Genomic DNA, 27,591 nt, shown 5'->3' on the forward strand with positions numbered 1-27,591 from the left:
AAACAACATGAAAAACATCAGACAGACAGACGAACAGACGAACAGACAGACAGACAGACAGACAGACAGACAGATAGACGAACAGACAGACAGACGAACAGACAGACAGACAGATAGACGAACAGACAGACAGACGAACAGACAGACAGACAGATAGACGAACAGACAGACAGACGAACAGACGAACAGACAGACAGACAGACAGACAGACGAACAGACGAACAGACGGACAGACAGACAGATAGACGAACAGACAGACAGACGAACAGACAGACAGACGAACAGACAGACAGACGAACAGACAGACAGATAGATGAACAGACAGACAGACGAACAGACAGACAGACGAACAGACAGACAGACAGATAGACGAACAGACAGACAGACGAACAGACAGACAGACAGACAGACAGACAGACAGACGAACAGACGAACAGACGGACAAACAGACGAACAGACAGACAGACGAACAGACAGACAGACGGATGGATGATGTGCTTTAACATTTTTGCTGCACTTTTAACAAATAACTTAATTAACTCTCTATTAAAATGACATTGAAACAATAAATACACACTGTATATAGTATATACAACGTGTGTGTGTGTGTGTGTGTGTTGGCATTGTGGGAACTCTCAGCTGGGTTATTTTATGGGTGATTTAACAGGTCAAAAAATCTCACTCTGTCACACACCAGCACACACACACACACACACACACACACACACACAAGCATTGCCATTGACATACAACTGCTATCAAACAGAGAGACACAAACATGACAGGAAGATTGAACGAGATGATCGATGATCTCACTGATTTACCAGCCGCAACAGGTAACAGGCCAAAGGAATAAATGTGGATTCTCTGACAGTACACACAACCTTTGTGTCTGTTTGTGTGTGTGTGTGTTTGTGTGTGTGCCTGTACCTGGTAAACCTGACTGTATGGGGACAAAATATCCCCACTAAGATGCCAATATCCAATATCCTCGTCCATATGGGGACATTTTTGGTCCCCATGAGGAAACAAGCTTAAAATATTTTAAAATGTAAAAGAGCAGAAAGTGTTGTGTGATTGTGAGGTTTAGGAGTTACTTTTACTATTCAAAAAATCTCTTTTTTTTATCACAATATTGCACACTGTTTTCTGACATCAGTAAGTCAGCTCATGTTGTGTTGACCGTTAATTTACCCAAAAATGTAAATCATGCTGTCATTTCCTCATTATGGACAGACATGACGCTCATTCTGACATCTGCTACAGATTTAGTTGTCAGGTGAGTTTTGAAACATTTTTACGTTGTGTTTGTATTTACAGTATTTTGTCATTCAACTTCATCATATAGAAATGATTTGCCAGCATATGAATCATGAAATTTCGTGATATACTGAAAGTCTCACACATACAATAACGGATGAGTACTAATCACAGCAGTGATGGTTCAGTTGAGGGGAAGAATGAGGATACAATATAAAGTTTGTACAGTCTAACAATCTTTATGTGTAAACCAAACCTGTGTGTGTGTGTCTGTTCATCATATCAGTACTGTTTAAGATGTGTTACTGCAGTGATGTTGTGCGCTAAAACTCTTGAGTTGAATGCATTACCTTACCTACAAAAACAAACACACACACATGCCCGCGCACACACAAGCACGGGCGCACACACACACACACATGGGCACACACGGACGCAAAAAGGCACGCACACATGGACATGCACGCACGCAGTCACACACACACATGCCCTCACGTGAAGGCATGCACACACACACAAACGCACACACACACAAACACACACGCACGCATACACACACACACAGACACACACATAAACACACACGAAAAAAGGCATGCACACACACACATTTTATTTTCTAACATGCTTTTTTGTTTTCTTTCATTTTTTACAGTCCTTCTTAAACACATGTTTTGTTGTTTAAAAGGAAAAGCAAAATAATTTTTGAAGTCGACAGTATGTAAAGGTCATAACACGAGCATCATTCAGTACGTGTGTCAGAGGATCAGAGTTTATTCATATTTATATCAGTCTCTAATACAGGTGGTCACTCTCATCCTCAGATTGTGTCATCCGCTGTATTCTACACTAAAGAAAAGCTTTTGCTATTCGTTCTCTTTATTCTCTCGTTTATGAATACGAGTGGGTATGAATTTAATTTCTCCAGATGCTTTCTGTAGATGTTCACGGCCATGTGTGCGTGTTTTTGGTGTGTGGGTGTGTAACGCTTGACGTCTCATGGACAGAAGGCCAAAGCAACACGTCGCATGTGAACCTGTGAATTGTAAACGCAGAAATGTGTTTGTGTTCAGCCGAACATCACAGTCTGTCTCAATGGTCTGCTCCAGGCATTTCTTACTTTAATCATTTTATAATAAACATGTTGAATATTACTGCCGTCAATGGCTGTTGGTTTCTTCAGCTGATATATTTAATTATTTATTGAATATTGTCAAAAGACTTGGAAACCATCAGCCAGAACCTTCGGTTGTCTACAATGAGATTTCTCTATTCAGCTGAACATAAATACACATACACGCACACAAACACACACAGACAGACAGACACACACACACCCACAGAAGGATGGACAGACGCATGCACTCACACAAACAGAAGCACACACACACAAACACAGTCACAAACACACACACACACACACACACACACAAACAAGGACAGAGATGTGATTTATTTGCCTATTACCAGAACCAGAGTCCATCAGCAATGTGAACAAAAACACACATTTAGAATGTGTGAGTGGGTGTATGTGTTTGTGTGTGTGTGTGTGTGTCCATTCTCACTGAAATCAGAGGCTGAATTTTCTCATGTTCTCTCTTCCACCTTCATCAGTTTTGAGGAAGACGTTTGAACAGGAGCCGTTGGGTAAGGAGGTGTCACTGGAACAGGAAGTGTTACTGCAGTGCCGCCCACCTGAAGGTGTTCCACCCGCTGAGGTACACACACACACACACACACACGCACGTGTCAATGTCTGTACAATACAGTAGATATCAACCGTTTCAATGTCTTTTGAAATGCCAAACGCTCTTCATATTGTGTAAGTTATGATCATAGACTGAATACAAGGAAAGGAAATGAAATTCATTAAAGTCGAAGGTCACGGTTGACTGAGCAGCAGCAGTGTGTGACTCTGATGCGAACACAAATCACTAACACACTTCAATGTGTTTGAGCTAAAAGGAATATCATCAAATTAACTTAAAAAAAACTGATAATGAAATTGAAATGATAGGTGCTCATCTGAACACACGGGATGTGAGCGATTGACAGCGTTATGGGATGTATGCTGTCGTTGAGAAAATCTGCTGAAGTAATGTGGTGCGAGATTCTGATTCTATAATCAATCAATATAATATTATGGTAGTTCAGCAACAGTGTTGGGTGAGTTACTCTGAAATATGTAATGAGTTACTAGTTACTAATGACGTATTTAATAATGTAATCAGATTACTGCACAAATGACTCTCCAAAAAGTATTTCATTACATTTTACTGATTACTTTCTTAATCATATATCAACCTTGATGAGATTCAAGGATGGACATGAAACTATTCTTACTTCATTCAAATAAATCATATAAAACAACAGTATTACTATTAACAGACCAAAGTGTAAAAATGTGAGAAGGATACCTAAAGCATACATTTTAAAGTTGAATGTATAATGTTGATGTCATTTCCACTATTGAATATATCACAGAGTATTTTGTTAATTACATCAGAAGTGACTGTTTTTAAATTAGAGAACAATCTGAGTAATCCCTCACTTTACTTTAAAGGGAAAAGTCATTCAATTACAGTAACTAATTACTTAGTAACTAGTTACACCAACACTGTCCAGCAATATCATCTGGTACAGAAATATGTGTTCAGGGACAAACATCGTGACTTCTGGGTTGTTTTTCAGTCCTCAGTGAATGAAAAGCCGTGATGAAGAAGTTTTATTGTTGAGTTTTGAGTGTTTGTGCTGTATGTTTCTGTCAAGCGTGCTCGTGTCAAAAGCTTTCAGAGGTCTTTCTGGTTCTCATGTTGACCCAGAGGTCACTGGCACTCCGCAGACCCGTAACCGTGTGCGTGACAGCTACGCACACACACACACACACATACTCCATGTGATGTGTGTAAGATGAGATCCGAGGGAGAGACGGATGAATTCCAGCGTGTGCTGCTATATCTCTCTGTTCCGCTCTCTGACTTTATCTACACAAAAAACTTCCGTCCTTCACACGGTCGCTGGATGTTGTGTGCATTAAAAACCCCAGAGAACGTCCGGAACGTTTCGAGCCCGTCCGGGATGTATGTTTTTATGTAAATATGTTTTTTTTCTGAACCATGGGACCCAGTGACCTCCATGCTCGGCGGCGGATGAGATTAGCATCCATTAGTGAGAGAAAACACTTTACAATAACAGTGCGATGAAGACGAGAAACGGGTCTGAGGTTTCACTCAACGGCCAATCACAGAGCCCCTCATTAAACCGTCCTGTTTCCATGGCGATATACATACAAGTTAGTCCGTACACACCGCTGGCCTGAAGTTTCTCACTAAAGACTTTCACCTTTTACACTCACAATTATGTTTTTGCCCTTTGACACGCACACACACGCGCACACAAACACACACACACACACACACACACACACGAAGAGTTACACATTGAGTTTATATAGTGAGGCAGCTGTATGAATGATGTGTTATTCCTAACATCCCTAAAACCTGCAGAACCCATCAGAAACACTCCTGACACACACACACACAAACACACACAAACACACACACTCATAGTCACACAAACTGTATTCCATTCAAACCTAATAAACCACAAACTACTGCTGATTTAAAGAAGTTAAAGTCATTTAAAGTTCAGTCAAGCACATTTGTAAGAAATTGTGTGATTCATTTGTCATTTATTTTATTTATTGACATGTTGTTGATTTAATATTATACACTGAACTAGTTTATGTTGTGAAGTTTTACTTAACATGTTTATGACATGAAGAATTAAAGATTAATAATAAATAACATTAATGATTATTTATTACTGATGATAAGCACGGTCAATCATTAAACTGTATGATTGTTGAACAACATGCACACTCATGCACGCACACACAAACCTTCCATAATGTAAAACACACACGCACGCACACTCACGTACGCACTCACACACACTTACGCAGGCACGCACTCACAAACAAAGACACTCGATACTGTACAACACACATACTCATGCACACACTGACACTCACGCAAACACACACACGCACACAATCACTTAATCATTTACAACACACACACACACGCACAAACACACACACTCCATAATGTACAACACACACAAACACACACACTCTTATTACTCTACAACATATACACTCATGCACAAACTTACACTCCCGCAAACACACACACACACACTCAATAATGTACATCACACGCACACACGCACAAACACACACATTCCATAATGTGCAACACACTCACATGTTTATGTACAATCATTTTCCATGAAGATATTTTGTACATGTCCTACCTTAAATATATAAAAACTTCAAAGGTGATTTTCTCAATATTTAGAGTTTTTTTGCACTCTCAGATTCCAGAGTTTTTAATGGTTGTATCTCAGTCAGATATTGTCTCATTCTAACACACACATCAATAGAAAGCTCATTTATTCTGCTTTTTTCAAAAAATTGAGCCATAAGACTGGTTTTGTTGTCCAGGGTCACACATGTATTGTCTCAGAATGAAATGTTCAGCTCAGTGTTGATGTAGTTTCAGGATTTATTCATAAGTTCTTCATGAGCTGGAGGCGTAACAGCTTTCTTGTGTTTTATGTTAATGAAGACGGAGGTTGTTTACGGGAACACACTTTCACGCTGGCTCGTTCATTAAATGTGCTGATGTTCTGTATGTCGGTAATGTGTCAGTCAGCGCGTGTGTAAATTTCACAAATGCATCTAGACATCAAGTGAGTTATTGTGTCCGAGTCCTGTTAATGCACAACACATGCTGACACACACATTTTGACATGTATGCACATACACACACTTCAGAAATCCCCAGGTCACTGTGATAACTCATGTCTCTATGTGTGTGTGGCAGATTTTCTAGAATGTTAACAGACATAAAGTGATTCTCAAAAAAGGATTTTTCAGTATAAAACCCACAGAAGAATCTTTCCAAGAGTTTCTCTGTGTCAGAGAGGCAGAGCTGAGTGTGTGTTTGTGTATTGTGTGTGTGATCAAGCTCTCTAGTGAGCAGAGGAAGTGTTTGTGTGTTAGTAGTTAAACATGTGGTCTTCACTGGGAGGTGTGTTTTCATCACATCAGGCTCAAGAGACGAATCACACATGTGATGCATAACTGATCTCCACCGCGACCCGTGACTGAAAATCTGTCCTCGCTGTCTGCAGCTGTCAATCATCTCAACGCTCTCTTGTTTTCTCACTCTCACTGTTTCTGCATCTCCCTCATAAACACACAGATTTGATCACTCCATTAAAGGAGATTTTACTGGTATCTTAGTATATTTACATATAAAACAGTGACATGACTACTCTACATGCAATAAGTGAACCTTTTTAACTCCGTTTGTCACACCACAGTGTTTTTAATGAACTAAAGAACATGTCAGAAGTGATCGAAACAGAGTCTATTAATATAATGAATAAATGATAAGTCGCTTTGGATAATATTGTCTACAAAATGACTAAATGTAAATGTAAATATATCAAATTAAAGTGCTATCCAAAACTATGAAGAGAAATGCTAAATCAAATTATTATAAAGATTATTGAACTAATAATTGTAAAAATAGGAAACAGTTTTGGAGTAGCATAAAAAATCTACTAAACACATCTGATCAATGCACTATTACACACAATAAGAGAGAGAAATCAACCAATAGGGGCTGACTGCAGCCGATGGAACGAGCGGAGCTCCAGTCAAAAATGTAAATACGTCACCTGGACTTGAAGCCCCAGCAGATATACGTCACTTACTTCTGACCTCAACCCGGAAGTAGTTTATGAAACGCCTCTTGTAACAAAGTTTGCTAGTAAGGAAGGAGGCGGGAACCGGCAAACATTTAAACATTTAATCAAAATAATAACAAAGTAAAGAGACAGCCGGCAGCCCCTCGGACGACTGCCAGAGAATAACACAAACCACAACTAAAATCCAGGCCTGGTCCTCTCTCATCGACGGTCCGGTCGCTCGTTCTCTTATATGCTCCGGATCTCCTCCGTGATACGAGACCGGTGCGCGCACATCTGACGCTCATTAACAATCACTAACCAGCCTCGATTCACGGTCCCGCTCCGTATACTCCACTACACCGCTGTTTAAAAGTCAACAAATACTAGTAATTTTTAATGCTACAAAACGATTGTTTAGATGTTCTTAAATACCGTTAATGCTACTTAATCCAGACAATGCTTCCAGGTTAGTATTTAGAAAGTAAACATTATAATAGTTAGCAGTATTACAATAAACGAAACATCAAATAAATAAATGTTAAAAAAATGAAGAATATGAACACAAATAATTTAGGAATTTTATATTTAAAATAAAAAACCATACAAAGAAACCACAGTAAAATGTTGAATAATTTCCACAAATTTCTTTTTAATTGTTTTGAGTAAAAAACACAAACTATATTCAGAAAACACACCAACTGCTAGTAACAGTAAATAACGATCAACGAACGTGCTTCTCCTTCTTTCCTTTTGATGGCGGGTCGTAACCAACATGTTAAGGTGTATATCACCACCTACGGTACCGAGGTGTGCAACATCAGGGCTTTCAGTATTTCAGTGGATTATATAAAATAATCCTAACCTGTTTGCAACATCAGCTAACATATATATAAATCCATCGTGTCTATTCATCCTTTTTGCGTAATTTCACGGAAGCCATATGCGTTGTAGTTGTAGTGCACATTAAGCGTCCATCTGCAAGAAGTGTAGGGATGCTGAGATAAAACTACCCGTGTTAAGATTTGAACTTCGGAGAGCTCAGCCATTTCCCCTTCTTTGTTATTGAGACGTATTTTCTGTTCAATAATGGAGCTCCACTCGTCCCATCAGCTGCAGACAGACCCCTCTCAAATTAAATACGACTTCCTATACATTGCTCAAGTATTTGGTCTTTTTTTTCCAATGTGTGTTCTAACTTAACATCTGACTCATTTTGAATGAACAGCCTCAACACATCTACTCTGTCAGATAGTATTTTTCTTTTTCAAAGTTACACCTGCAGAAGTTTTAAATATTATTGATCAAATTAGCACTACCAGTGGCGCAGGACCTGATTGGAATGAGCCCAGATTCATCAAATATGCCTCATGTGTTCTGACGTTTTCATTGATCGTTTCAATATGTATATTCAAACCAGTGAAATACCTGCTATTTGGAAATACTCTCGTATCTTACCAATTTATAAAGATGGGGATATTCTTGATCCACAAAATTATAAACCTATTTCAATAATTAGTGCTATTGTTAAAATATAGTTGAGAAAGTAAATTTGTAAAGCATTTGTTTTATTTTTAGTGCATGATTTTTCATAATCAGGTAAGAGCCATTCTCAGGATTGTCACATCCATAACGCTTCATATTCCTCATAAATGGACACATAAAAATAAATATAAAATAACTATTTGATGTTCTATAAAGAGGCATCACTTCTCCATTCATTGTGTATTATTGCTTCATGATTGTGCATTTTATTTCACAGAAATCCTTTTTTGTCACATCACGCATGTTTATTTCCCTCTTTAACTTTACTTCATATGTTTAAAAATGCCTTGTTTGAAACACACTGTAACTGTTTGAAATGATATCATGTTGGTTTACGCTTTATTGTTTACTTCTTAGTCTGTTAGTTATTTTTTAATTGTACTTACTCTGTCGTAGTTGAATTACTCTGTATAGGGGTATGTTGGGTGCTGTATTGAGTGGGTTGTCTGTTGTTGTTTTATTTAGATTTTATTTTTATTTTTTTATATATGTTTTGTTTTGGGACACCTATGTATCAGGAGCCCCTGAAAAGGGTTTATCCAATAAATACATTTTAATACAAGCGTCACATCACAGAGCTGCTGAAGTAATGAAATGGGTGTGTGTGTGTGTGTGTGCGTGCATGTGCACACGTGTGTGTCTCTGTGGAGTTGGTGAACTAGAGGTTGTGGGTACATCTGTGTTATGATTAATGACTGAGACTATACAACCTCACCTCCTCACTTCTCTTCACAAAAGAAAACTCTACTTTACACTTCATGGATGCAGTGTTCTCTTTTCCTCAGATATTTCTTGTGAGAAATTGTATGGGAGGTTAAAGCAGAAACATCTCTTCTCTTCATTTCTTCCTATCCTCTCTCTCTCACACACACACACACACAGAGAGAGAGAGAGAGATGTGTGTCCTGCTGTCCATCATTCGTGAGCAGAATCCTCTCTTGACTAAAGATGCATGACTTCACATCTCTGTCTTTCTATGTCTGTCTCTCTTCATCCGCTCGTACCGCGAGTAGATCGGTGTGAATTCCTCCCCCAGCATCAGTCTTCACGTTTTTATTCTATGACATTAAACACACCAATAATAACCCACCTGTGATTTTTTCAATTCTTATTGTGTCTTAAAAACACCGGTTGCTAACAAGTTGCTAAATCAACTACTTCCCTTAGTGGGGACGTTAGATTAGCATATCAAGCTGAAATAATGCAACATGGGCACAAATCTCTTCAACTTAGATAAGGATTCATTCACAGAGTCAGTTCTTACCAGGGAACACATTTTTAATAAAGTTTGAAAGAGTTGTCGGAGGCTTGGTAGTGGTGACGTTACGTCTTTTTGTCGTATCGTGTGTTAGCTTTTTACTTCTGATGATTGTATTTCGGCTTCAAAAATAGTCAATATTGTGTAAAGAAAGACGTGTAAACATCGTAAACCTTTATAAACCACAGAGCTCTTTGTGATCTTCCAAAAGTCTATTGGTAGAACGCACATGCTTTCAGTCGAGCTAACTTCTGGGTTAGACTACGTCATCACTGAGGCACTCGATTAATATTAAAATTTGTTTAACATTTTATTCTAAGATTATCTATACTGTGTGTGTGGTTGTGTGTGTGTGAATGTGTGCGAGTGTGTGTGTGTACATGTATGTGTGTGAGGTGTATATATAGCTTTGGGCCTCAGTGACATTCTCTGATGGCCCAGTTCTGTCTGTTGAACTGCCCCGAGTCCCGACCCTCTCTCTCTCTCTCTCTCTGTCTCTCTCTCTCTCTCTCTCTCTCTCTGTCTCTCTCTGTCTCTCTCTCTCTCTCTCTCTCTCTCTCTCTCTCTGTCTCTCTCTCTCTCTCTCTCTCTCTCTCACTCTCTCTCTCTCTCTCTGTCTCTCTCTGTCTCTCTCTCTCTCTCTCTCTCTGTCTCTCTCTGTCTCTCTCTCTCTCTCTCTCTCTCTCTGTCTCTCTCTCTCTCTCTCTCTCTCTCTCTCTCTCTCTCTGTCTCTCTCTCTCTCTCTCTCTCTCTCTCACTCTCTCTCTCACATCTTTCTTTATGTCAGCAGTTAAACTTTGAAGTCAAGAGAAAGTGTTTGTATGCTGACATATTCACATTTGTTCTTCAGCTGTGAACACGCTTCTCTGTCCTGTACAGGAACACGCGTGTGATCAGAGACCGTCTGGAGATCATACACAATTTTACAACAATTAAGATTTGTCTTTTACAAAGAAGTATGTGAAACAGACAGCGCACAAAAAAAACATAAGACTAAAATATGAATATTTAGAACCGATGTAATGTATTAAAAATATGTGTGTGTGTGTGTTTGTTTGCGAGTGTGTGTAAGGGCGCGTTTGTGTGCGTGCACGTTTGCATGAGTGTTTGCATGTGTGCGCGTACGTGTGTGTGCCCGTTTGCCTTTGTGCGTACGTGTGTGTAATTGTGCATTTGTGTGTGTGAGAGTTTGGATATGTGTATGCCCGCTTGCATGTGTGTATGCATACGTGTGTAAGTGCCTGTTTGTGTGCGTGTGTCCACGTTTGCATATGTGTGTGTGCGCTTGTGTGCGTGCTTGTGTGCATACGTGTGTGTGTGTGTGTGTGCGTATGTGTGTGTGCACTTTTGTGCGTGCTTGTGTGCATACGTGTGTGTGTAATTGTGTGTTGTTTGTGCGTTTGCTTGTGTGTGAATACGTGTGTGTGCGCTTGTGTGTAAGTGTGCGTTTGTGTATGTGTGTCCGTGTGTGCGATTGTGTGTAAGTGCGCGTTTGTGTATGTGTGTCCGTGTGTGCGATTGTGTGTAAGTGCGCCTGTGTGTGTTGTGTCCCGCCTGTCAAGTGGTTGTTTCACAGACTTAATTAACAGGATCAGTTGTGCCAGTTCTGTTAATGAGAGTTCTGATGCCAGGCAGTTAACAGCGGGCACATGCAGGACACATCTGTGTTTGTGTGTATGTGTGTTGTGCTGTTTTGTTTTTGTAATGTTATTAGCGTGTCAGTGTGTGTGTGTAAACCATTACACTAATAATGTCCTGACACAGATGATTATAGAAACACACACACAGCAGACGTCCAGACGTCTGTCTTGCTCGACTGAACGCATGCGGTGTGTCTGTGAAGCTCTTCTTCAGGTGTGTGCACATGCGTCTAGTTTTGGGATATTTGATCGTTTTTGTGTTTTGATGTCACTTACAGATGTCGGAGACATTTTTAGAAATGTGTCCCATCAACATGAGGTCATCGACGGAAACTATATAGAGATATTTTTAATCCTTAACATTGAAAACAACAAGTTAAATGCAAACAACATCCAGAGAGATGGTGGAAAACAATCCTATAAAACTAAATTACGACTGCTTTTTGGCACACAAACGTTCGAGTAACATTAAAAGTGGACCTCGGGGACAAGAATTTATGATGTGACCCGTTTATACAGCGAGTATGAGGACGGGCATATATATATGAGCTTGGCTTAACACCAGAGAGAGTCAAAACAACATCATCATCATCCACTGAATAAACATCAGGTTAAGATGAAACTTACTAAACACGTTGATTCAAGTCGAATCATTTTGAAAAGTAAAGTCAATTTCTCTTCAGCTTTATTTAGAGGCAAGCTAAGGCCGTGTTCACACTCAACTTAATTTTTGACAAGAAAAGGTCGACAAAGGTTACTTTTTTGTTCACAAATCGCAGCAAAACACCATGACTTCTGAGTCAGGAAGCCCAGAGGAACAGATAGTTAGCAAACAGAGAGCGTCTTTTCAATAACTTAACACATATTTAAAAACTCCAACACTAATTTCTCGCTAGCAATGCAATCAGAAGTTGTTGATAGTGTAAGTTAAACTTATGTGTATACAAAACTGTGGTCCAACAGGCGTTTCGGTCGGCTTTTTTTTTTTGGAGCTTGAGCCTTCACGACCAATCATGTTCATCGCATGTTGTTATGGAAACGACCGGTCTCAGTCATTGGTTAGCTGTGAAAAAGGAGCTTGACTTGGGCGTGTTTTTCATAAAAACGTAACTCTATGAGCTGCAGAAAATGACGCCGGCGAGGCCTTTAAAAAATTGCTCAGGACGTTTTTTGAAAACAGGGTTTACTCCACAGGATTATAATGTAAAACAGACGCTAGCAGCTTCGAATAGAGGTCAAGTGTGAACACGGCCTCAAGTGTCATACTTGTGTTTTCTTCTTCAGTTGTAGCTTTACAGAAACATTTATCTATTGATATCAATTTGTTGTGTGACATTAGAAGTGTGTGGTGTTGTTTAGGAGAAATAAACATTTTGAAGGAGGTTAGCTGTCTGTTTTTTTACAGAAGTTGAGATCTTTCTGTGGGATTAAGTGTCTTCACAGCATATCTGTGTCACACACGCACATCGCTGTAGGTGGCTGCCATCTGCTGCGTTTGATCAGAAATACATAAGAGAAACACAAACCCATTCTATATTTGCCATCTCTCACACTTTCTCCCTGTAGATACTGAAAACCAGCAGAACGTGGATTGGTGTGATTGTTAGAAATCCCCAGATCATTCAAATCAATCAATCACGAGGAGTATTCAGGAGATATCAGACCAAACATGGAATGAATCAGATCTGATGATTCATTTCAATGCTCTATGTGTGTTTTATATTTACGTTTTCACTCTTAAAGGAACAGCTCAACAGAAATACTGCCAACATTTATTCACCTGAAATATTAAAGGTCCCGTGTTGGATTTTTAGGAGGATCTTTTGACAGAAATGCAATATAATAAATAAAGGTGTATTAAGACCTCACATAATGAACGTGATGTTTGTATCACCTTAGAATGAGCCATACGCTCTGTACATATGGGCCTACATACAGTTGAAAGAAAAAGTATGTGGACCCTTTGGGCTTACTTGGATTTCTTCATAAATTGGTCATAAAATGTGTTCTGATCTTCATCTAAGTCACAACAATAGAGAAACACAGTCTGCTTAAACTAATACCGCACAAACATCATACGTTTTCATGTTTTTATTGAACACAACATGTAAACATTCATAGTGCAGGGTGGAAAAAGTATGTGAACCTTTGGGTTTAATAACTGGTTGACCCTCCTTTGGCAGCAATAACCTCAAGCCAAACGTTTCCTATAGTTGCAGATCAGACCTGCACAACGGTCAGGAGAAATTTTGGACCATTCCTCTTTACAAAAGTGTTTCAGTTCAGCGATATTCTTGGGATGTCTGGTGTGAATCGCTCTCTTGAGGTCATGCCACAGCATCTCAATCGGGTTGAGGTCAGGACTCTGACTGGGCCACTCCAGAAGGCGTATTTTCTTCTGTTGAAGCCATTCTGTTGTTGATTTACTTCTATGCTTTGGGTCGTTGTCCTGTTGCATCGTCCATCCTCTGTTAAGCTTCAGTTGGCGGACAGATGGTCTTAAGTTTTCCTGCAAAATGTCTTGATAAACTTTGGAATTCATTTTTCCATCGATGACAGTAATCCGTCCAGGGCCTGACGCAGCAAAGCAGCCCCAAACCATGATGCCCCCTCCACCATATTTCACAGTTGGGATGAGGTTTTGATGTTGGTGTGCTGTGCCTTTTGTTCTCCACACATAGCGTTGTGTGTTCTTTCCAAACAACTCAATTTTGGTTTCATCTGTCCACAGAATGTTTTGCCAGTAGTGCTGTGAAACATCCAGGTGCTCTTTTGCAAACTTCAAACGTGCTGCAATGTTTTTTTTGGACAGCAGTGGCTTCCTCCGTGGGGTCCTCCCATGAAGTCCATTCTTGTTTAATGTTTTCCTTATTGTAGATTTGTCAACAAAAATGTTAGCATGTGCCAGAGATTTCTGTAAGTGTTTAGCTGACACTCTAGGATTCTTCTTCACCTCATTGAGCATTCTGCGCTGTGCTCTTGCAGTCATCTTTACAGGACGACCACGCCTACGGAGTGTAGCAACAGTGCTGAACTTTCTCCATTTGTAGACAATCTGTCTTACCGTGGACACATGGACATCAAGGCTTTTAGATATACTTTTGTAGCCCTTTCCAGCTTTATGTAAGTCAAATTCTTGATCGTAGGTCTTCTGAGAGCTCTTTTGTGGTAGGCATGGTTCACATCAGACAACGCTTCTTCAGAACAGTGAACTCAAAACTGGTGTGAACTCAAAACTCAAAGGCCAGCTTTAATCAACACATCCAATCTCATCACATTGATTGGACCCCAGGTTGGCTGACTCCTGGCTCCAATGAGCTCTTGGAGAAGTCATTAGCCTAGGGTTTCACATACTTTTTCCACCTGAAAATACCTGAAAAATTCTTCTTCTGTTTCCCATATTTGGAGTTTCTGCACAAGAGCGCCCTCTGGCTTTCGGATGTGACGGCATTTAACCGTGAGTCATTGAGAAACTGAGAGCATAAGAATCTTCTAATCTTCTAATCGTTTCTTTCTACTTCTATTCCTTCACCTTTTGGCACGCCATCAATTCATAAAAAAAAACTTAAAAATGTAGCAAACTGAAATTATATAGATAATGAGAAATCGATTTTTAACCATTAACTAAAAAACTAGTGGTGGGCATAGATTATTTTTTTTAATCTAGATTAATCTAGATTAATTCCAAAATGAATCTAGATTAATCTAGATTAAAATGGCTCATTTGAATTCTGCCGAAGGCATTCAGAATATGTGTGATACCCAAATAATGACTAAAAGTAAGTCTTTGAGAACGGGTTTCTCAAGCCAGGTGGCGCATTAGACCAGGGGCTCATCTCCTGTTTCCAAAATGCATCACAAACTGCTTGAGAAAGCTGTTCTACTATGATAATTGGTGATGAAAATTAAATTATGTTCAATAAGATGTACTTGTGTTACTTCCGCATTAGCTAAGGGATGATTTGCGTTTAGGTGGTACTTGAGACTGGAAGAGCTCCTACAGTACATTTACATTTAGTCATTTAGCAGACGCTTTTATACAAAGCGACTTACAAAGAGTGAGGGAGCAACAAGCGATATGTCATACAGGAGCCATTATACATTAGATCTCAATACAAAGTTACTGGTTTCAACTAAAGCTAGACCACTACCTGTTGAGAGAGTTTTTTTTTTTTAAACCAATTCCGCATTGCACAAGGTGCAAACAACCTTAGTCTTGTCGATGTTTCTATTGGGAAGCTTCTTAAAAATTAATATTCCCTGAAGCAAACCCGTCGGCTTCATAGCTGCATCCATGTTAGCACGTCACGTTTGATGCGGTAATTTCACAGTAACGTTATGTTGTGTTCAGACCAAACGCGAATGGCGTGTCAAGCGTGAGTGATTTATATGTTAATGCAAAGAGCCAATAGACCTACTTGCTGCGCGAATCGCGCGAATGAAGCCCTGGTTATGAGATGATGAGGCGGCTTCTGCTTCCGCGAATGACGCGAATCACGCGAGTTGACAAATCTCGTTCTCGCTCCGTACAGTGCAGTTAAGCTGGTATACATCCGCGCTAAAATATCAAGGTGAAAGTCATCATAGCTTGCGTTGTATAGACCCAGCTGCCAACCCAACTTTGAGAATAGATTAACGGCGACATTTTTTTTAACGCGCGATAAGAGTCTCACTGCGTTAACGCCGTTAACGCCGTTAACGGCCCACCACTATAAAAAACATTCATTCAATGCCTTTCTTGACTAATTAACATCAAATAGGCATACGCAGAGGATTATTAATGTACACATTGATAAATGATGTGAGTATGAACAATATTAATGTTATTGAGAAATAGATGTTTTTACTGTTAGCCTCCATCATGACGCATTAACATGTATATTTTACCACATAATACCATTAACTATTTTAATCCGTAGTATACTCTTGTATTCCATATTAACGGTTGTAAATGGACAGACTGTAGTATGTAGTAGAACATTTATCTTTAAAAAGATTGTAAGACACTGTAGTATCTAGAAATGCCCCTGCAGTTTTCTGTAGTAAATATTTCTGTATACCATAGTATTTTTTAAAGGTAGGAGTGTAAATGGGATTTTGTATATATTCATATGCATTTATTCTTTCATACACTGTTTTATTTGTACATGCACACGCCAAATAATGCCTGCGCACACACCTCAACCTATAAATCAAATGTATTTTCTTGCATCAGCTCAGCTTTTACACTATATGCATAACACATCTATATATGTATGTGTGTGTGTGTGTGTGTGTGTGTGTGTGTGTGTGTGCGTGTCCTCTGCTGCGTTTCTTTGAAGACCAAAGGTGAGAGTAAATTCCAGTTGCGGTAATAACAGCGCCGGCCGGCCGTCCTTCATATCCTTCACAGCTGGAGTATTATTAGATGCTGAAATACAGTCTGAATATTGACATCTGCAAGAGAGCCGCTCATGTTGACTGTGTGGAGCTGCGCTTGTTTCTAGCGTATAGACCGCAGCGGTTTAACAACAAACCTCACCGACCCGTGAGACTGCGACAAACTTCTGTTGTGTTTTATTAGGCCTGGATCTATTCTCTAGATCTCCAGGAATAAGATAGAGAGATGGAGAACATCTCAACATGGTTTACACTGCAAAAAACGACAGTCTTTTTTTCTTGATTTCCAGTAAAAATGTCAAAAAGTTCTTGAATCAAAATGCATTTTCTTGATGAGCAAACTGGCCTAAGAAAATAAGTCTTGTTTTTAGTCCAAAAATATGAAATATCAGTGAATTTGTGGTTAAAACAGATCTTAAAATAAAAAATCTGTCAATGGGGCAGTGTTGGGTGTTACTAGTTACTAAGTAATGAGTTACTGTAAATGTATTAATATTCTATTGAAAAGTAAAGTAAGGGATTACTCTTATTGGTCTGTAATTTAATTAGTTACTTCTGATGTTATTAAACTAAATACTGTGATACTGTAATTTGTTTGTGTTAGTTTTCTTATCTCGTTGGCAGACTTGTTTTGCTTGTTTTAAGCACCAATTCATTGAAATGTCATATTTTTTACTTATTTGAAGAGTTTTTTTTTGCTCATCAAGGAAATGCAACTTGATTCAAAAATTCGTAGACATATTTACTGGATCTCTAATCATTTGCATTGTAGAAGATATGAATGAAGATTGTGAAGGTCAAATAATATGAATGTGATGAGAAATGTTTGAGTTGATATCGAGATCTTTAATACTATCGACTTTTGTTTGCAGAAGAGACATATCTGAGCTGGGTTTGACACCGTCTGGGATGATCCTGTCTTTCCTGTTCTTAGATTTCGTGCCTTGTGGACAGGGTTGTGACAGTACCATGTCTCGTGTGTATGTTTTGTTTTGTGTGGAGACACGTGGCAGTACGCTTAAACATTTCCACCTGTCTTCCTGTTTTCCGTATAGCGCCGCCCCCTTATTTCCCTGTTAGTGTTTAACGTTTGTCACCTGTCCCATCATCTTCCCGTTTAGTGTTTTACCGCCGTCACCTGCCCATCACCTCCATTTTGTAATTATTCCTTCATTAGTTGTTCCCTATTTGTATCCCTTTTGTTTCTCTGTTTCTTGTCGGATTGTTGCTACTCATGTCGTGATTTCACATTGTTTACTCCTCTGTGCTCTCCCGTTCGTGTGTGGATTACCCCGTTCCTGTTCTTCGTGCTCCTTGTGTTTTGGACTTATCATTTGGATATTTGTTTTGCGTGGTTTGTTTTTGTTCCCCTTGCGGGAAGCATTTTAGTTTGATTCCTTGTTTCGTACGGTTTTCCCCATCGTGGGTTTTTGTTTTATTAATAAAGGTCTTTTGTTAAAGCTTCAGCTGCCTGCGCTTGGCTTCTGATCCACCACGTTCCATGACACCGTCAGTGTCTTCATTTCATCTCATGTCTAGGAGAAATAACCCAGAGTGGTTTTTCTTCGTTATTCTAAGCGTGTGATTTCTTTACATGGAGACGTTCTGAACATGGAGTGTAGTTCAGGTGTGTGAGATGAGCTCGGCGGGGGGTGTGGTGACGGCACGCTCCGTATGATTCATTACAGAACACATAACACAGATGTCGAGTACTTCACTACACGTCACAGATTCATGCAGATTCATTCACCCGGCGTTCTTCAATTGCGATGTAACCGTGTGCAATGCGCAAAGGCAAAGCTCATAAGAAGACGCAGGTTTTCTTTGTGAAAATGTGTGGGCTTAAAGAGGTTTAGAAGTGGTGGAAATTGTCTGTTATTGGCGCACCTGGAGATCTGCGAAGAACATCTCGAGATATTAAAAAAATATTCAGATTGTGTTTCGTATATATTAACATCTGACTACAAACCTTAACGTCTTAGACTCATTAAAGGAGTAAAACGACAGGAACATCTCTCATTACTTTCTAATGAAGCCTTTAAACGCTCTTTAAACCTTCTCACACGCACATTTGCAACTGCACAGTTTCTGGAAGTTTTCCTCTTAACACAACAATCTCCTCGATGGCAAAAAGCGTTTATTTTGTAAAAATCAAAGATCTATCGCATTCACATAAATAAACACGTACGTTCTGGGCTGGCACCACAGGAAGCAATTATCCAAGAGATATTGAAATATTTCAAGTTGGTTTTTCTGCGGTGTTGTGTTTGTGAGTTCACCCGGCGGGCACGTGAGTTGTGTTGTGCCGGTTAGCAGGTGCATGAAGACCTTCCGTTTTCAGATTCTTTCATCTTCATCCACAGACCGAACCCCACCGAGTGACCAGAACCTGAGCTTCACAGAGATAAAGCCCCGCCGTCGGTCACGCTCCAACCCGAGGAACGAGAAACACATTAACACACCTTTCTTTATGACCACTGCTTCGTCTTGAAAATGAAAATCATGAAACGTACATTCGCTTCATGTTGAAGGAGATAAAGGGCTGTTGCTATGGTTGCCAGCAGTGATGGACAGTTCAGCCAAAAATGAAAAATCTGTCATGGTTTTATACTCTCTTTTAAGTTGTTCAAAACCTTTACACATTTCTTTGTTCTGCTAAACACAAAGGAAGATATTTGGAAGAATGCCAGTAGCCAAATAGATCTCATCGCCCATTTACTCCCATTGTATTTATTTTCCCTACTATGGCAGTAAATGGGGGCGAGATCGGTTTGGTTTGTGTTTAGTAGAACAAAGAAATGTATACAGGTTTGGAATAATTTGAGATTAAATCATGACAGAGTTTTCATTTTTGGGTGAACTGTGCCTTTAAGGATTTTAATCTCAAATACATTTTCAAGTTTTATTTGGGAAAAAATGTACTTCACTGGGCAGTAAAACATATATCATACGTTGTAGGAATGGCAGGTTTTTAATATAGTACTTTTTAATTTTGCTCAAGTACAGTAAAAAATAATAACATACAGATAGTAAGAATGTCAGAACATAAAAGTCATAATGTACTCGATTTTTTATGTACTAAAGTGATAAAAAACACATAATTCATATATGATGTATTCTTTATAACATATTGAAGTAATATTATTATCATAAATAACACTGAGATTTCTTTTAGTCATTTGAAATGAGGATGGAGTTGCTCACATGCATGTGTTTATGGTGACGGCTGTGGTCTGTGTTACACGTTACATGATCAAATGCGTAAAGCCGCGGTCACACTTGACTTTTCGTTCATATGACTTCCATTGATACGCATGCGAATAAAACAGATCAGAAACTCAAGCCCGTCCGAAGATATTTCACTGCGTAGCAAAATTCATGTTTGGTGAACTCTGACCTGCGAATTTGTGTCACTTGAGACCAATTTAAGAGCAAAAACGTCACAACATTTTATAAAATGTAAAAAAAGAATCGCTCCCGCCCATTTTTGCATAACAAATTTTGGATACTTGAAGTATAGTTTGAACACAGAATTAAGTGTGTGTGTGTGTGTGCGTGTGTGTGTGTGCGTGCATGCGTGATGCATGTGAAGAGGTGTGTCTGTGCCACGTTTCTCACAGCTGGGAAACGTGGGCAGCTGATTGGTTGAATTCGCCCCCTGCTGAGCCAATGAGAGACTGATATTTTTACACTGTTCTCTTCACAAGTGATATTACACACACACACACGTTATATCACACACACTGACAAGTGATATCACACACACGTGATATCACAAACACACACGTGATATGACACTTACATGTGATATCACACACACACATACACACAAACATGATATCACAAACACACACACACGTGATATCACAAATACACACACGTAACATCTCACACACAATCAAGTGTGATATCACAAACACGCTCACACGTGATATCACACACAAACACACATCTCTGATAGTTATCATCACATTCACCTCTCATATGTGTTTCTCTATGTAAATCTGTATGCGAGTCTTTCTTCAGTGGAACACAACTGAAGATATTTGGAGAAATGTCTCTGTTGTTTTGTCAGTGGGGTTCAGTATTCTTCTACTTTTGTGTTCCGCAGAAGAAAGACTGAAACTTTTGACTACTCAACAGAGCATATTGTTGAAAGACTGAATGATAAAGTGAAGAAATAAGTGGGTTGACTTGAATAATGGAAATGTTTCTTTTTATGATCAACACAGCAGGACAGAAGTAGGTCGTGTGTTATTAATTTCTCTAATGAGTCGAGTTTATTGTGTTTGTATTTTCAGTTTTCCTGGTTCAGCTCTTTTCTCTGAAATGAGAATCCATATGGTCACGTGGTGTGTATCTCTCATATGATCTCACATCAGACGTCTTTATCTCTCATGGTATCGTCTCACTAAAGTGGGTTGGGGGGATGGAGAGGAAATATTGAGGGCTATAGCGGTGAAAGCCCACGGCCATCTGCAGCCCTTCATGACAATATTTTAAGCATCATGAAGTCAGTTCTGATGTGGGGCGAGCCACAGAAGGTGAGAGGCAAATGTTTCCTTCAACAAATCACATTTAGCTGAAATTCAACCATTCACAGATAACACAGTTGACATTGTTTTAGGTCGATTTTATTGCACAATGAAGTGAAAGTGTATATTACTGAATAGAATAGAAACTTTTAAACAACAATATTATAAAAACACCACCGAAAAGAAATGTGACTTGAGTTTTAACTTTGAGTTTGAGTTTAATTAAAAAATAAATATTACAAAAAATTCTCAATAAATTCTCAATACCGTAACCATTTAAAACGTCAATCTCATTGCATGTTTTGCTAAAAACAAGCAAAGCTATGATGCCTAAGCATGTTTTTATTCATCATATATAATAAGACATTAATGAAGTATATTTTAATAGAATATTATTAATGTAAAATCTCTTTAAATGAACATTACACTTTTTGGGAAATATGCTTATTTTCCTAAATTTTGCTCAAGTTTTAAACAGAAAAATATCAAAACTCTTCGTCATTTTTGAACGCAATGCTACTGGTCTTATTGGATTCAATAATCTATGCCAATACATTCCAAAACGGAAATGAGCATATTTCCAAAAAAGTGGAATGTTCCTTTAAATGTTGAAAACGACCTGTATTGGTAATGAAAAGAGAAAGTCGATACAAGAGAATTGTAATTTTTTAAAAGAACAGATAATTTGTTACCTGTTAGTCATTTAAAAGGTAACAGTAGATGTGTTTCTTCACAAAAAAATCAAACTTAATGTAAATACAGTTGTGTTCAAAATTATTCAACCCCCAATGCTGTAAATGGTTTTAGGGAATTTAGTGTACATTTGTAATTGTATTCAGAATGAAATCCTACAAGGACTTCTTAAAGAACCATATGCAACTAAAATGACATCAATTAGTTTTGTAATACAGTAGTAAATGTTTCTTTTGTGAATTCTTCATTGACATAATTATTCAACCCCTTAAAGACTACCACTCTGAAGAACAGAGGTTCAATGAAGTGTTTTCAATCAGGTATTGAAAACACCTGTGGATATCAGGGAGCAGCAATAAAGCCTAATAAGCACCAATTAGGCAGCTTTAAAATGACTGTGATACTCAGCTCCTTCTAGACATTTACTGGTGTGGTTACAAACATGGTGAGGTCAAGAGAATGGTCCAGGATGACAAGAGAACAGGTGATTACTCTTCACAGGAAGGGCAATGGCTATAAGAAGATTGCAAAGATGTTAAACATACCAAGAGACACCATAGGAAGCATCATTCGCAAATTCAAGGCAAAGGGCACTGTTGAAACGCTACCTGGTCGTGGCAGAAAGAAGATGCTGACTTCGACTGCTGTGCGCTACCTGAAGCGTAGAGTGGAGAAAAGTCCCCGTGTGACTGCTGAGGAACTGAGAAAAGATTTGTCAGATGTGGGTACTGAAGTTTCTGCTCAGACAATACGGCGCACCCTGCGTAATGAAGGCCTCCATGCCAGAACTCCCAGGCGCACCCCCTTGCTGTCCCCAAAGAATAAGAAGAGTCGACTGCAGTATGCCAAAAGTCATGTGGACAAACCACAGAAGTTTTGGGATAGTGTTCTGTGGACTGATGAAACAAAATTAGAACTGTTTGGGCCCATGGATCAACGCTATGTTTGGAGGAGGAAGAACAAGGCCTATGAAGAAAAGAACACCTTGCCTACTGTGAAGCATGGCGGGGGGTCAATCATGCTTTGGGGCTGTTTTGCTTCTGCAGGTACTGGGAAGCTTCAGCGTGTGCAAGGTACCATGAATTCTCTTCAGTACCAGGAGATATTGGATGACAATGTGATGCAGTCCGTCACAAACCTGAGGCTTGGAAGACGTTGGACCTTTCAACAGGACAATGATCCCAAGCATACCTCCAAGTCCACTAGAGCATGGTTGCAGATTAAAGGCTGGAACATTTTGAAGTGGCCATCGCAGTCACCAGACTTAAATCCGATTGAGAACCTCTGGTGGGACTTAAAGAAAGCAGTTGCAGTGCGCAAGCCTAAGAATGTGACTGAACTGGAGGTTTTGCCCATGATGAATGGGCGAAGATACCCGTAGATCGCTGCAAGACACTTGTGTCAAGCTATGCTTCACGTTTAAAAGCTGTTATAACTGTAAAAGGATGTTGTACTAAGTACTAAGATTGAATGTCACTTAGGGGTTGAATAAAACTGATAATGATGTGAGCTCAGAAAAGACATTTGTGGTTATTTCATTATAAATGTTATGTTATATTTGTCTGACCTACACGTGCCTCTTTGATTTAATTGTAAGCAGGATGACTGAATGATCATAATCAATGTCAAACCGACCAAAACAATCAATTTCAGTGGGGGTTGAATAATTTTGAACACAACTGTATCTCTGTGTGTGTGTGTAAGCAGACTTTAAAAAGCGTTGCCGAGGATGAAAATATCGCTTTTGGACACTTCTTTCTTCAACAATTTCTTAATTTTGAATAAATATGAATATTCTGCCAACCTTTTTTTGTCATTTGAGAACATCTAGTTGAACATCCGATGTTTTTTCACAATATTTTAATTTTAATTTCACTATCACACAATATAATGCACTTTGGACATGTTACGGATATGAGAACTAATATTTCATTCCTATGTCATAATGATGTTTTGTCCACGGTAGAGAACACGATTATCGTTATTATGAATTTTTTTCGTGTGACGAAATTGTATGTTTTACATTCAAATCTTTTCTGCCATGATGTTTCGGTGGTTTCGTGAGAACGACCCAAATGAGGCTTGTATGTGTTTTAAGGGGTGTGTGTTTGAAAGCTATTAAACGTGTCCTTCTTCTGAAGGTTAAGAAGAGATGCGTACTTTCTAAAGTCAAGGTGGGATCCCAGAGCGATTAAATGTCACCGGTGTCACATGACCCTGAGCTGTGTTTGGATACGGCTGGTGGTTCAGACAGGCTTCACTGAACATCCCATCAGATGAAATGAAGGTTTCTGTAAACAGAGTGATTTTCACTTAATCGTCTGGTCATAATGGAATGGAAGTTATTGTGATGCGGGCTGGAATTGCAAATCATCTTTAATCTGATGTTTTCCTTAAAAACACTTGTGATTAAAAACGGCGGCGAGTGCAAATGAGAAAAGAGAGAAGCGTCATTCCATAGCGATTACAAGTAATAGCATTAATTCCTCTTGACATCTCACAACAGAGTATGAAGAATGGGTTATTCTGCACTGTTTATTTTTTATCGGCTCGGATGCAGAAATGATGTTCTCAAGCTGTTCTCCAAGATAAACCCGCCTTTTAATTCTCACAATAGTAGCCGCAGCTGTTTCATCTGACCGAACATTACACCCCTAAATATCCTCACCCATCTCTTCCGCTAATGCTCAAAACGTCCCCACGTGGTTGTCTAAAAATCTACGATACAAAATTGCTGAAGCCTGAGGAGTTCACGTTGAAAAGAATTTCAATTGTTTGATGATTTTTAACGCCCAGGCCAGACGAAGTGAGCGTAGAGAAGCGAGTTGTTTGAAGATATGCAGACGTCCTCGAGATGTCCAGCAGGCGCAGACGTTTATTATATGTATTCTCTATGTTTTCTCATGTGTGTGCAGGTGGAATGGCTGAAGAACGAGGAGATGATTGATCCAGCAGATGATCGGAACTTCTACATCACTATCGATCACAATCTGATCATCAAACAGGCGAGGCTTTCTGACACGGCCAACTACACGTGTGTCGCTAAGAACATAGTCGCGAAGAGACGTAGCACCACAGCTACCGTCATCGTCTACGGTGAGGACCTGTTTAATTTACTTTTTTATAGCGTTTTGAATTTTGTTTACTAGGAAACAACTTTGATGAAATAAATCTTATAAAATGAAAAGCTAAAAAAATCTTTCTTAATTGACATGTCTGCACCATAAGTTAATTAAAACAACAATACAATGATGTCACTCTTGCACCGGGTCACTTTAATGTCTTTTTGTCTAGCAGACTAGCTAATTCTTGTACATTTTGTCATTTCTGCACATGTGTATTATGTGTACATACAGTAGCAGTAAACGTCGATTGTCTTGTTTATTGAAAGTTTTTCATTATACGCCTTCAGTAATGCGATGAAAAATTTAGAAAATCCATTTCACTTTAAAGGGCTCATACATTAAAATGTCCAATAGAATAAACGTAATATTTTTATTAACATACATGCTGTGACCGAAATCGCGTACTGTGACAGTATGTACTGAATTTAAATTAGTACTCACCTATCAGCCGTTAAAACAGTATGTACTATATAGTATGAGTGGGAGTAGTATAAATACATTTGGGACATACTGTGTCCACCGTGTTTTATGGTCACGTGACCCGTATGCTCTTTGACCTATGACGTATTTACAACAACTTATATGCGAGCATTGATAGAAACAGAAAAAAAATACAGAAAAAAAATGTATTTATTGCATTAAAATATCAGATGCAGTCAAAGTTTTCTAATGTATTTTTAAGGGATATGGCACTATGAATTATCGGCCATATCGTTAGCGTCTGATAAATTGACATTTTTTGGACAACATTTTCGGTATCAGCCCATAATAAAATGTAGGCCGATATATTATAACCGATATATCATGTTCTCTGGTTAATTTTCTTCAGCTGCACGCTGCTCACAGTTTAAATACACTACAGTTGGGGTGGGTGAAAAAAATCGACTCACATATGAATTGTGATTCTTATTGATTCACAGATGTCAAAAAATCAATTTTCTAGTTAATATAACAATTGTTGATGTTGTCGGAACAAAACATGCAGATTTCTTTTGCGGTGCGGCACACGGACAGTCAAGATATCTTAACCTCAGCATCAGCAATGGCAGTGCTAGAAGAAATACACCCCGTCCCATTTTTAGCAAAGGTAGGATTTTGGAAATACTTTGATTTGATCAACTCTATGGTAAGAAGGAGCTTGACAAGACGTATTCAATATGCAAGCTTTGTGAAGCGAACATGAAGTACTTTGAGTACATTAAACATAAAGACTCACATCGAACTCCATCATTCTAGCAAAATGGAATAAAATCTAAACATCGAATTTTGAGGAAATGTTTAATCGATATTAAAAATATACCAGAAAAGTTTCACGTTTAAAGAATCGTTAACTAGTGTAAAGTAGGCTTGGTTCATGATTTTCATGGGAAAAAAAAGAAATAATGGTAATCTTGTTTTCTGCAGTCATTGTCCACGTTTACATCGACATCAGTAATCAAATTATTTGCCTTATTCTGAGTAAAATAATATTAGGATTAAGGTGTTTACATGAGTTGCTATATGAATATACCTTTTATGTTCCCGTTTTACATGTTACACTACATAGTGGATTAATGGCATACGTCATTATGTCCCTAAGCGACGTGGTACAATGTTACCTCCATAATTTCATGTATCAACAAACAGTTCGTCTTTTTCATGGTACCACATACCGTTTTTGGTGTTCATTTATTTTCTAGAGTTGTTGGTATCTTGTTTCCCGTTTGGACCAAAAATGTGCTTTCTTACTTAATGCCATGTTGTTTGGTGTAAAACCAAACGGCTGTCCACTGTCGTGTGTGTGTGTAACCTGTAGCAAAGTGCCGCGTAAAAGTGCTATTTACGGTGTGTACATGTCTATCTATACCGCACTTCGATATTGCCAGTAAAACAGGAGTACTCCACCCATCTTAATTCGATTTGTGTTTAGACGGATTGAGCTCATCTAAAAGCTCTGTTTACATGCTCCATTCTTAATCACAGTATTGTCTTAATCGTGTTAATATCGGATTATTGTTGTGCATGTTAATGTGGTCAATGTTTTCAAATAAAAGCAATTGTCCACTTTTTGCCTTTTGTTTCAGTCTTCAGGATTTTTTATATTAATATTTAGATACTGTATATCGGCCAATATATCGGTTATCGTTATCGGCAAAAATCATATCAGTGCATCGTTATTACTTTATAGTTGATATTTGTTATATAGTATTCTTTGTAATGACTGTTTTTGGACCTCAACTCCTGAATTGGATGTTTTATTTCTAATAATGAAAATGAACTCTTATGTGTTTTAATCTGTATTTTCTGGTCTATTAATGGTAAAGTAGTCTGGCTGGGAGGTGGTGTTAGCTCTTTTCATATTTCATATAGCATATTATGTCAGGTCCCGCTGTGATAAATTGCTACACAGTGTGTCT

At 38.7% G+C, this 27,591-nt stretch overlaps 1 protein-coding gene across 2 annotated transcripts in view; it reads left to right on the forward strand.

Moving 5' to 3' along the window:
- The window catches only part of unc5ca (unc-5 netrin receptor Ca), a 128,879-nt gene that overhangs the window by 48,183 nt on the left and 53,105 nt on the right, over positions 1 to 27,591 (forward strand). For both annotated transcript variants that reach the window (XM_056746507.1, XM_056746508.1), the window contains 2 exons: positions 2,875 to 2,978; positions 24,986 to 25,166. In XM_056746507.1, coding sequence (XP_056602485.1) covers positions 2,875 to 2,978; positions 24,986 to 25,166 — 285 coding nt within the window. The remainder of the gene's footprint in view (positions 1 to 2,874; positions 2,979 to 24,985; positions 25,167 to 27,591) is intronic.

The sequence above is a fragment of the Triplophysa dalaica genome, chromosome 4 (genome assembly GCF_015846415.1).
Source record: "Triplophysa dalaica isolate WHDGS20190420 chromosome 4, ASM1584641v1, whole genome shotgun sequence".
NCBI classification, from domain to species: Eukaryota; Metazoa; Chordata; class Actinopteri; order Cypriniformes; family Nemacheilidae; genus Triplophysa; species Triplophysa dalaica.